We start from the raw sequence: 13,024 nt of genomic DNA, 5'->3' as shown, positions 1-13,024 counted from the left end.
GATTTTATTTTATAGGTATAGCACGAGTTATTTTGAAAGATAATTGGGCCAACATGAACTGCAATTAGAAAAAGGGGGCTTTGAATGTGAACACACTTCCATATCACCCTTCATTCCAGTCAACAGCCCTTCATTCTGGTCAAATATAATAAGAACATAAGAAATAGGAGCAGGAGTAGGCCATCTAGCCCTTCGAGCCTGCCCCGCCATTCAATAAGATCATGGCTGATCTGTCGTGGCTCAGTTCCACTTTCCCGCCCTCTCCCCATAACCCTTAATCCCCTCTCTTATCAAAAACCCATCAACCTGCTTCTTAAAAATATTTAGCGAGGCAGCCTCCACCACTTCAACGGGCAGAGAATTCCAGAGATTCACCACCCTTTGAGTGAAGAAGTTCCTCCTCAACTCCATTCTAAACCGCCTCCCCTTTATCTTGAGGCTGTGCCCCCAGTCCTACTGTTTTTTGAGCGGGAAGAGTCTCTCCACCTCTATCCTATCTGTCCCATTCATCATCTTATACGTCTCAATGAGATCTCCCCTCATTCTTCTAAACTCTAACGAGTACAAGCCTAGTTTATTCAGCCTCTCCTCATAGCTCAACCCCCTCAACTCCGGTATCAGCCTAGTAAACCTCCTCTGCACTCCCTCCAAGGCCAAAATATCCTTGCGCAGGTGCGGCGCCCAAAACTGCACACAGTACTCCAGCTGCGGCCTCACCAATGCCCTATACAGCTGCAGCAAGACCTCCCTACTTTTATATTCAATCCCCCTCGCTATGAAGGCCAGCATCCCATTCGCCTTCCTGACCACCTGCTGCACCTGCAAGCTGGGTTTTTGCGACTCATGCACAAGGACCCGGAGGTCCCTCTGCACCGTCGCCTGCTGCAGTTTTTCGCCACGTAAGTAATAATAGCAAGGTTCATTAAAAGTAACTTCCCCTTTTAACAAAAATCTAATGTAAGTAACTTTCTGACGTCCTATTTAAATGCTAAATATAAACAGCCCAACTAATGGAGAACAACCCTCATGAATCTTGAGCTCAAAGAAGAGCCAACATTATAAGGCCTTGAAAATATTGACAGATCCATGGATTCAATGGTTCAAACACTAAATGGTCCATAAGATATTAATTCCAGAGGCAAACATTCTCCAGTTACAGAACTGAGGAGAAAGGTCACCTCCAAAAACAGCAATGATAAAAGTCAGAGAAAGAACATTTCAATATTTCTTCTTTCCCTTCCCCAATTGAATACTGGATGAACAAGGGAAATTTTAATACTTACCACAGTACAAACAGAACTGGGAAGTGTAACATTTTACATCGAATATGAACATAAGAACATAAGAAATATCCCATTATTTATAATTGGTTCAGTCAGGATATACTTCTGTACCCTGTGGAATACACATCATTTTTCTCATCTTTAAAAACTCTACACCATTAGTTTCCATTAGTACAATATGATTTATTAATAGTCTGCAAGGGTCCTGTGTCTTGCAGCAACTTATTTTGTTGACAATTCTAACTTAAATATACAATTACAAACAATTCAGTATCTTCAGTAGTGCAACTTGTGCCAGCATGAAATGGCAAAATTTCCCTCACTATTCTGATAAAGTTGACAAAACTATTTGTAGTCAAAACAAAGTATTGATATCATAGCTGACCCTATACACATTTGTACAGTACAAGTCTTACTGAAGTAATAACTATGCTCTCTTAAATAGCTTTGAACTGTGAACAGCACTTGAGGAAACTGCACAGTGCAGTTGTCTGAGAGGCTCCTGAGATGGTCTTATGGGCTCTCCCTTACATTTTACAACTAGTCTAAGCAACCAGCTTCATCAGCATGAGTAAAACATGCAACCAGCATATTTGTGAATCAGAGGGCAACAAGAGTACAAGATGTACATTTCTTAAATTATTAACTTTTAATGACTGAGGGGTGACAGTATTCACCAGCCTCAACCTGCATGCACTCACAATGACCATAATCCAGAATATTCCATTGAACTTCACAAATGACAGTTTTTATTTAAAAACTGTGATCCTTTATGTCGAAGGATGTTTTCTAAACTACACTAAGTGCTGCATAAAATTGCTTGGTAGAAAATAATAACCAACATTAGATTAGTGATTAAATATGATGAAGCTTTTAAAGTGGTTCTCAGAATTTTAATATAAAATCACCAGATAATTTAAGATTGTGCCATGAAACAAATACAGAACATACATTTTGCAGTTACCCAGAAATTACACATTGTGGAGAAAGAAAGCATATCAACATATTCAAAACAGCTTCTGTATAAAGTAATTAATTCCCCAATAAAGTTTCAATTATACTGCCTTTTTTTTAAATAGGCCAGGATTTTTGCATTTTTTGTATCATATTTACATCCTGCTTATAGGATATACATGATAATCAGACCCTGAATAAATGCTTGTTCACTTTTAAGACTGCAGGGTTTACAAACCCAGCCCAGAGATGGGAAGAATTTTACAGGGTTGTAATTCCAATAAGCATGTATTTAACATGAAACATTCCAGGTACGTACAGCAAGTAACGTAGCCTTCAGCATGTCTCCAGAACCAGTGCACACTCATTTGTAACAAGCTACAAAATGTCCTCACTTATGCTACAAAACAAGACACAGGAAATTAAATGAAATTAATTTGAAGGTGAAGCATTTGATGTGCAAAGAGTGCACACATTGCTTTCCATTACTTAAACAGTAGAAATGAAAGTGGAGAATTATAGCAGCTGTCAGTAAAGAACAAAGTGCTAACATGAAGAAGTGTAGGAAGGGAAAGAGAAAAAAAGTAAAGCGTCCAAACATCTTGGCCTTCAACTTTCGCCCGTTTGTTAATCAGAACTTGTCTCTGATTTAATTACGGGTAATCCCAGATTCACTATTTTCACCAATACTTCACTAATCAAGGAATCTCTTTGGAATATGACCCTGAATTTCTGAAAATAGTGAAGGTCACATGGCGTTGCACTCCTGTAAGTTACAGTTTTCAAGTAAGGTTAGTCTCAATATGTGCAGCTCGTCACTATGTGTTGCTCATGTGACTCATGCTTTGAGGGTGGAGTTGCTGCCACATCTGTTGCTGCTGCAGTGCCAGCTGTTGTGACTGGTCCGACGTTGACAGAATGTTCATCAATGGTGAGACACAGTTCTGAGGAATTATCAAACCTGTAATACAAAGTTTTAAGATGTAGGTTTAAGGATTAAAAATACATCAATGCAATCAACTACATTTTCGGCAAGCAGAATACAGCCTTTTAGTCAGATTTCAGGGTTACACCGAGCCAATATTTGCGAAAATAATCAACCAAGTTTTTTTTGCACCTGAACTACCAAGGAAGAACAACAAAGTTCAAGTGTTACGATGTGTAGACAAAATTAAGCACAGCAAACTTTTGAGGCTGTCTGCTTCAGTCACATGGGACTTTGTAATCTGCATGCAGCCATTACTCAGGTGAAAAAAGGCCTCACCCTAGTCAGTCATAATTGCCAGTGATGAGAAATCTGTTCTTGATAAAGTAGTTAAATAATGTCAGTGATAACTTCCAAGCACAATGAGAAATTTGATGTATTCTTGCTTTCTGAAGTTTACAAAATATTCACCTTTCCCAACTGAAGGACTGTAAGAATGGAGCTTGGCTGAATCATAGAATGATCCAATTCTCTTTTGAAAGCCTCAATTGGCAATCTCCACTACACTCTCAGTAATGCATTCCTGACCCTAAACACTTGCAACGTGAAAGGAGTTTCCCTCACTGTTTCTTTTGCCAATTAATCAAAGTCTTCTGGTTCTCTGGAACCATGTGCATCCAAACGGAAACCCCAAAATGGTAAAGTTGAGGGACACTGTCTTCCAACTAGGAGCTGGGGGAAGTTAAAGCTTGCTGAGAAGTCAACCTCTGACTTTAGTGGAAGGAGAGCAATGGACTTGGATCCTTTAAGACTTCTTTGTAAGGCTGCACATAACAGGATGTTCAAATCTGGTGAGAAAGGACTGTATTAAGCAAACATGTTCTTATTAAAATTTCCATCTCTGGCCTTCATATAAGTTCAAGACTGGGTCAAGTTTTTAATAAAGACAATAATGTGTTGTTGAAATTCTGCTTCAAATTCCCAATTTAAATGAAACAAATTTTACAACAGTATGCCATGAAACAAAGAGTAGGCCATTCGGCCCTTAAAGTCTGATCCACCATTCATTTTCATAACTCATTCAACTCAGTAGCTTGATCACGTTGCCTCCTTCTCCACCCCCCCCCCCCCACCCCCCTTATCCTTTAATACCTTTCACCACAAGAACTATATTTAATCTCTCAAAAGTATACAATGCTTTGGCCTCAAGTACTTTCTGCGGTAGCAAATTCCACAGGCTCATCACTCTCTTGGTGAAGAAATTTCTCCTCATTTCAATACTAAAGGTTTTACCTCTTATCCTTGCGACTATGACCCCTGGTGATGAACACCCCCACCATCAGGAACATTCTTCCTGCGTCTCCCGTCTAGTCCAGTTACAATTTCATTGGTTTCTATGAGATCCCCCCTCATTCTTTTGGACTCCAGCGAATATAATCCTAACTGATTCAATCTTTCCTCATACGTTAGTCCCACCATCACAGGAATCAGTCTGGTAAACCTTCCCTGCAGTCCATCTATAGCAAGAATATTTGTCCTCAGATAAGGAGAACAAAACTGCACTCAATATTTCAGGTGTGATCTCAAAGCTCTGAAGAATTGCAACTCCTGCACTCAAATCCTCTTGCTATGAAGGTCTTCTTCACCACTGCTGCACTACATGCTTACCTTTAGTGACTGGTATACAAAGACACCCAGGTCAAATAACCCTTTTTGTCAAACTGTATGGGGAGGTGCTGGGGTAGTCACTGGACTAACATTCTGAGTTTAAATTCTACCATGGCTAGAATCCCACCATCTGGTATTACAAGTCTGCTGATCAACATTTTTGATTGCTATAAAAAACCCACTAATGTTCTTCAAAGAAGGAAGGCTGCTGTATATGTAACTCCAGAGCCACAACATGTTTGACTCTTAAATACCCCGAGCAAGGGCACGATTGAATGGAGGAGCAGGCAGACCAAAGATGTGCATATCAGGTTGATTGGCCATGCTGAATTGCCACGTAATGTCAGGGGGATGAACAGGGTAAATACGCAAGACTACAGGGATAGGGACTGGGTGGGATTGCGGTCGGTGCAGGCTCAATGGGCCAAATGGCCTCCTTTTGCATTGTACGGATTCTATGAATTAGGGATGGACAACAGCCAGCAATGCCCACATCCCACGAACAAAAAAAGTAAACCTGCCTAATGCTCTTGCTTCACTTGAACTGGTATGACATATGCACACTTTTATTCTAAAAAAAGATCCTGCTTGCTAATCTAAGAGCTCTTGAAGAGCATGGTTACTCATTAAACTGAAATGAATGTCTGCAATCTGCAAGTGTTGGAATTTGACAGCAAGCTGACTATTAGTAATGCAAATTGTGCATATAGATTTAGCTTCTAATGGACATTAAACTATAAAAAACCTGGTATGGCAATTTCCCAATGGTACAGCCTGTCTGAGGAACAGAGGGGAGTTCTAGTTGACCTACAAGTTTAAAAAGAAGCATGAACCAATTCTAGGAAATAAACTGCACCAAAGTAATGGCACAGTGGTTCGCACCACTGCCTCATGGCACCAGGGACTGAGGTCTGATTCCAGCCTTCCAGATTCCATTTGTTCATATTCGCCCCATGCCTCCAGTGGCTTCCTCCGAGTGCTCTGGTTTCCTCCCACACTCCAAAGATGTGTAGTTAGGTGGATTAGCCATAAATGTAAGGGGTTGTGGGGACAGGGTACGATGCTTTTTTGGGAAGTCAAGGGAGACTTGATGAGTCAAATGGACATAGAACATAGAAAAACTACAGCACAAATAGGCCCCTTTGGCCCACAAGTTGCGCCGAACATATCTCTACCTACTAGGCATATCTATAACCCTCAATCTTACTAAGTCCCATGTACTCATAGAACATAGAACACTACAGCACAAACAGGCCCTTCGGCCCACAAGTTGCGCCGATCACATCACCTACCAACCTACAGACCTATCTATAACCCTCAATCTCATTAAACCCCATATACTCATCCAGAAGTCTTTTAAAAGACCCCAGCGAGTTCGCCTCCACCACCACTGACGGCAGCCGATTCCATTCACTCACCACCCTCTGAGTGAAAAACTTACCCCTAACATCACTTCTGAACCTCCCTCCCCGCACCTTAAATCTGTGTCCTCTCGTAGCGACCATTTCAACCCGGGGAAATAGCCTCTGAGAGTCCACCCTATCCATTCCTCTCAACATTTTGTAAACTTCTATCAGGTCGCCTCTCAACCTTCGTCTCTCCAGGGAAAAGAGTCCCAGCTCCCTCAACCTAACTTCATAAGGCATGCCTCCCAGTCCAGGCAACATCCTTGTAAATCTCCTCTGCACCCTTTCAATAGCTTCTACATCTTTCCTATAGTGAGGCGACCAGAACTGCGCACAGTACTCCAAATGAGGCCTGACAAGGGTCTTATAAAGTTCCAGCATTACCTCCCGACTCCTAAACTCAATCCCTCGATTAATGAAGGCCAGTACACCATACGCCTTCTTGACCACCTCCTCCACCTGCGAGGCCGATTTAAGAGTCCTGTGGACCCGGACCCCAAGATCCTTCTGCTCCTCAACACTACTCAGACTTCTGCCCTTGATAGTGTACTCGTTCATCCCGTTGGTTCTGCCAAAATGGACGACTACACATTTATCCGCGTTGAAGTCCATCTGCCACTTCTCCGCCCAGTCCTGCATCCTATCTATGTCCTGCTGCAACTTTTGCCATCCTTCCAGATCATCCACAACACCACCGACCTTCGTGTCATCAGCGAACTTACTTACCCATCCCTCCACTTCCTCATGCAGGTCATTTATGAAAATGACAAACAACAAGGGTCCCAGAACAGATCCTTGAGGCACTCCGCTGGTGACTGACCTCCATTCAGAAAAAGCCCCATCCACAACCACTCTCTGCCTTCTGCAGGCAAGCCAGTTCTGGATCCACAAGGCCAAAGGCCCTTGGATCCCATGCCCTCTCACCTTCTCAAGAAGTCTTGCATGGGGGACCTTATCAAACGCCTTGCTGAAGTCCATGTACACTACGTCCACGGCACTTCCTTCGTCAATGTGTTCAGTCACATTATCGAAGAACTCAACTAGGCTTGTAAGGCACGACCTGCCCTTGACAAATCCATGCTGACTATTCCTGATCATGTCAAACCTCTCCAAATGTTCGTAAATCTTGTCCCTCAGAAGCCTCTCCATCAGCTTACCAACCACTGAGGTCAGACTCACCGGTCGGTAATTTCCCGGGCTCTCTCTGTTCCCTTTCTTAAAAATAGGAACTACATCTGCAATCCTCCAATCCTCTGGAACCTCTCCCGTCTCCATTGACGACGCAAAGATCATCGCCAGGGGCTCTGCAATCTCTTCCCTCGCCTCCCACAGTATCCTGGGGTACATCCCATCTGGTCCCGGCGACTTATCTACCTTGATAGAATTCAAAAGTTCCAACACATCCTCCTCCTTAATATTCACGTACTCAATCCTTTCCATCTGCTGCAAATCCATAACAAAATCTCCCAGATCGGCTTCCACCGTGAATACTGAGGCGAAGTACTCGTTAAGCACCTCTGCCATTTCTTCTGGTTCCACACAAACCTTTCCCCCCTCACCTTTTATAGGTCCTATCCCTTCTCTTCTTATCCTTTTACCTTTCACATATTTATAGAAGGCCTTGGGATTCTCCTTAATCTTACCCGCCAAGGTCTTCTCATGACCCCTTCTAGCTCTCCTAATTTCCCTTTTAAGTTCCCTCCTACAGTCCTTATACTCCTCAAGATCTTTAACATCTCCTAATTCCCTGAACCTCTTGTACACCTTCCTTTTCTTCCTGACTAGGTTCAACACATCCTTTGTGCACCACGGTTCCCTCGACCCACCAAAACCCCCTCGTCTCATCGGAACGTTGTCATTCAGAGCTCCAGACACACATTCCTTGAATATCTGCCACCTTCCTTCGGTACTTTTCCCTAAGAACGCCTCCTTCCAGTTTATTTGTCCAAGTAACTTCCTGACTTCTTCGTATCTCCCCTTACCCCAGACAAACACCTTCCTAGCCTGCCTGATCCTATCTCGTTCCAACGCAATTGTGAAGGAGATAGAATTATGGTCACCATATCCAAGATGCTCTCCTACCGAAAGATCCATCACCTGCCCTGGTTCATTCGCCAGTACCAGGTCAAGTACAGCCTCTCCCCTCGTAGGCTTGTCCACATACTGCGTCAGGAAACCCTCCTGAACACACCTAACAAACTCCTCCCCATCTATACCCCTTACCCTAGGGATATTCCAGTCGATGTTTGGGAAATTGAAGTCTCCCATCACGACAACTCTGTTATTAAAACATCTCATTATTAACTCATCTGTTATTAACTCATCCAGAAGTCTCTTAAAAGACCCTATCGAATCTGCATCTTCTGCACTGTAGGTATTCTATGTATCAGATTACATAAACACAAAATAGAAGCAGCCCATTTGGCCTTTCAAGCCTGCTCCTCCATTCAATATCATGTCTAATCTTCTATCCAAATGCCATACTCTGGGGAACCTGTCATACCCCATGATGCCTTTAGAGTCTAGATATCAATTTCCTTCTTAAACATATTCAGTGTCTAGGCTTAAATAGCCTGTGGTAGAGAATTCCATGGGTCTGCCATCCTGAGTGAAGAGGTTTCTCCTCATCTTAATCCTAAATGGCCTATTCCATGTCCTAATACTGTGACCCCTTGTTCTACACCTCCCAGCCAGAGGAAACAATATCCTTGTATCCAGTCTGTCCAGCCTTGTCAGAGTTTTATGTCTTTCAATTCATGTGTACATTTTTCTATCAAGGGAAGTCAGTAAATTGCAATTTAGTTACCGTAAAATATCTAAAAATATCTAGAAAGGTACTTGGGTCGAAGAAAGAAGTTGATTGGCAAGTTACTCTATTTATTATGAACATCTTGTAAGTTTAAGGCATGGCAGGGCAGCATGGTCGAATGGAATGTGCATCCCCTGAAATGTGAGAAATCACTGACACACCATTGTCCTGAACGTATCGTCACTGATTGCAGGGGTTTAACATTTGAACTATAGCAAATCACTGCAGTGCATTCATGAAGATGAAAACTATGAGATGGTCACACTGCAGGTTGCAGCACGCAGGCAGAGTAGGAATTGGTGACCGCCAGATAATCCAAGAGAACTGGGAAGGTTATGTAGGAGGACCCAGGGTCAATTGTGCTCACTAACTGGTTTGCCATTTTGGATACTGGTGACAATGATGGTTCCTCAGAGGACTGCAGCAAGAGCCAATTTCCTAGCACCACAGGTGAGATGCATACGAGTGGAATAGGAAGAATGGTAGTGCAATAGTGATGGGAAATTTGTTAGAGGAACTGTCAGGAATATTTGCAACTACAGACATGACTCCAGGATGGTATGCTGCCATGCTGATGCCAGGATCAAGGTTAGATCAAAGAAATCCAAGTTCTCTTGAAGTCCTCAACAGGCACAAATTTGATCTTCTCCACAACAATTGGCTCAGAAGTAATTGCATTTTTGATAGTTTACCATCCAGCTTCAGTATTAAGTAAAACATTGCATTTCCATTTGCAGTATAACGCTAATCCATTGCTCATACTCACCAACAATCCTTTGCCCATCTTCTGTTTTTAATCGCACAATCTGCATTTTTACATTTGTCCCACTTACAGAGGCCAAGACTCCTTCCACTTTTGTCCAGACACTAAGAACTGAGCCACAGAGGACATGATAAGTGCGGCACCGCAACCCGACTTCACAAGCCATTCCGAGGCTTACTTTTTTGCAGTTTCCACGCCTTTTAGGATGAAAAGAAAATTACAAAACAAGTCATTTCACTCTTTAAAGAGTCACTGATGCCACATGAAATGCACTTGATGTGCAATTGTCCTGTGCCTAAAGGAATAAGGTTAACATATTTCCACATGCCAGATAAATTCAATCACAACTTCTTTTCACTTGATTTTGGGGTAGACAATTAATAATTACTTTCTGCCATGATGAAAGTGAACAAATTGAAAAGCAACTTCTAAGCCTTCCATAAATGCCTAATACAGGCATGACAAAAACAAAAGCTCTGAATTGGGGAGAGATTGATTTCCAAAGGGCCCTGGGTCACAAAGAATACATGCAATGAGGAGGACAAATGATTCATTAGCCTTCATTACAAAAAGATTAGAGTATGGAAGAAAGAGACGTGCTGCAATTAACCATAGAACCAGAATCGCTACAGTGCAGAAAGAAGCCATGCGACCCGAGTCTGCACTGACTCTCTGAAAGAGCATCTGACCCAGCCTAGCCCCTCTGTCCTATTCTCGTAACCCTGCACATTTACCATGTTCAATTCAATTAGCCTGCTCATCTTTGGACTGTGGGAAAAAAACTGGAGCACCCAGAGGAAACCCATGCAGACAGAGAGAATGTGCAAATTCCACACAGTCACCCAAGGCCAGAATTGAACCTGGGTCCCTGGTGCTGTGAACAGAAATCTGATCATGCCACATCTCTTGGCGCCGACTTGATGGGAGCAAATGGCCTTCTACATTGTGGGAATTTGATGTATTTACCCAAGGTATATCTGTCAGAAGCAGTGCAGTGAAGTTTTACCAGACTAAACCCTGGGACCTATAAGACTGAGGACAACGGGCCTGTATTCTCTGGAGTCCAGATAAATGAAGGGCAATCTCATTGAATTCTTCAAGGACTTGACAGGTTCGATGCAGAGAGGATGTTTTCCCTGGCTGGGAAAAATAGAAGTCTCAGAATAAGAGAGATAGGTCATTTAATACTGAGATGAGGAGGAACTTCTGCACTCAGGACTCAGAGCCATAGAATCTTACAACACAGAAAGGGGCACTTCAGCCCACTGTGTCCATGCTGGCCATCAAGCATCTAGCTTTTCAAATTCCATTTTCGAGCACTTGTATGTCATAGAACATAGAACACTACAGCACAAACAGGCCCTTCGGCCTATAAGTTGCACTGATCGTATCCCTACCTAACAGGCCTATCTATAACTCTCAATCCCATTAAATCCCATGTACGCGCCCAGAAGTCTCTTAAAAGACCCCAACGAGTTTGCCTCTACCACCACTGACGGCAGCCAATTCCACTCACTCACCACCTTCAGTGAAAAACTTACCCCTGACATCTCCTCTGGACCTGCTCCCCAGCACCTTAAACCTGTGTCCTCTTGTAGCGACCATTTCAGCCCTGGGAAATAGCCTCCGAGAATCCACCCGATCTATACCTCTCAACATCTTATAAACCTCTATCAGGTCGTCTCTCAACCTTTGTCTCTCCAGGGAGAAAAGACCAAGCTCCCTCAACCTATCCTCATAAGGCATGCCACCCAATCCAGGCAACATCCTTGTAAATCTTCTCTGCACCCTCTCAATAGCTTCCACATCTTTCTTGTAATGAGGCAACCAGAACTGCGCACAGTACTCCAAGTGGGGTCTGACAAGGGTCTTATAAAGTTGCCGCATTACCTCCCGACTCCTAAACTCAATCCCTCGATTAATGAAAGCTAGTGCACCATACGTCTTCTTGACCACATCCTCCACCTGCAAGGCCGATTTAAGAGTCCTGTGGACCCAGACCCCAAGGTCCTTCTCTCCTCTACACTGCTAAGAGTCCTACCCTTGATATTATACTCCTCCATCCCATTGGACCTGCCAAACTGGGCCACTACACATGTATCCTCGTTGAAGTCCACCTGCCACTTCTCCGCCCAGTCTTGCATCCCATCTATGTCTCGCTGCAACTTCTGACATCCCTCCAGACTATCCACAACACCACCAACCTTCGTGTCGTCGGCAAACTTACCAACCCATCCCTCCACTTCTTCATCCAGGTCATTTATGAAAATGACAAACCGCAAGGGTCCTAGAACAGAACCCTGGGGCACTCCACTGGTGACCGACATCCATGCAGAAAAAGACCCATCCACAACCACTCTCTGCCTTCTGCAGGCAAGCCAGTTCTGGATCCACAAGGCAACAGTCCCTTGGATCCCATGCCCCCTCACTTTTTCAAGAAGTCTTGCATGGGGGACCTTATCAAACGCCTTGCTGAAGTCCACGTAAACCACATCCAGCACTCTTCCTTCGATGTGTTTAGTCACATTTTCAAAGAACTCAACTAGGCTCGTAAGGCACGACATGCCCTTGACAAAGCCGTGCTGACTATTTCTGATCATACTGAACTTCTCTAAATGTTCATAAATCCTGTCCCTCAGTATCCTCTCCATCAACTTACCAACCACTGAGGCTATCCCTGTTCCCTTTCTTGAAAATAGGTCATGGTCTTCCAAGTGCTCATCTAAATGCTTCTAAAATGTTGTGAGGGTTCCTGCCTCTACCATCCTTTCAGGCAGTGAATTCCAGATTCCCACCACCCTTGGTGAAAAAACTTTTCCTCACATTTCCTATAAACCTCGTTAAATCTCTGCCTCTGGTTATTGATCCTTCTGCTAAGGGAGAAAGTTCCTTCCTATTCACTCTACCAATGCCCCTTAATTTTATACACCACAATCAGTTCCCCCCCTCCCCGTCTTCTTTGCTCTAATCCCAGCCTCTCTTTGTAGTTGAGATGCCCCAACACAGGCAACATCCTGGTGAATCACCTCCATACCCTCTTCTAGTGCAATCACATCTTTCCTATAGTGTGGTGACCAGAACTGGACACTTCTCCAGCTGTGGCCAAACCAGCATTTCATACAGCTCCATCATAACCTCCCTGCTTTTATATTCAATGCCGCAGTTAATAAAGGCAAGTTTCCCAAATGCCTTCTCAACCACCTTATCTATACCGGT

General features: G+C 43.4%; 1 protein-coding gene across 2 annotated transcripts in view; it reads right to left on the bottom strand.

The window, feature by feature from the left end:
• Window positions 1–1,366: 1,366 nt before the first annotated feature.
• The window catches only part of sbno1 (strawberry notch homolog 1 (Drosophila)), a 150,871-nt gene continuing 139,213 nt past the window's right edge, over window positions 1,367–13,024 (bottom strand). For both annotated transcript variants that reach the window (XM_080207934.1, XM_080207935.1), the window contains 2 exons: window positions 9,812–10,005; window positions 1,367–3,198 (listed from right to left, as the gene is read on the bottom strand). In XM_080207934.1, the coding sequence (XP_080064060.1) occupies window positions 3,056–3,198; window positions 9,812–10,005 (337 nt within the window). In that variant the 3' untranslated portion in view covers window positions 1,367–3,055. The remainder of the gene's footprint in view (window positions 3,199–9,811; window positions 10,006–13,024) is intronic.

Source organism: Carcharhinus amblyrhynchos, chromosome 20 (assembly GCF_965287045.1).
Source record: "Carcharhinus amblyrhynchos chromosome 20, sCarAmb.v2.hapA, whole genome shotgun sequence".
Taxonomy (NCBI): domain Eukaryota; kingdom Metazoa; phylum Chordata; class Chondrichthyes; order Carcharhiniformes; family Carcharhinidae; genus Carcharhinus; species Carcharhinus amblyrhynchos.
This window is presented reverse-complemented; position numbering and strand designations above follow the sequence as displayed.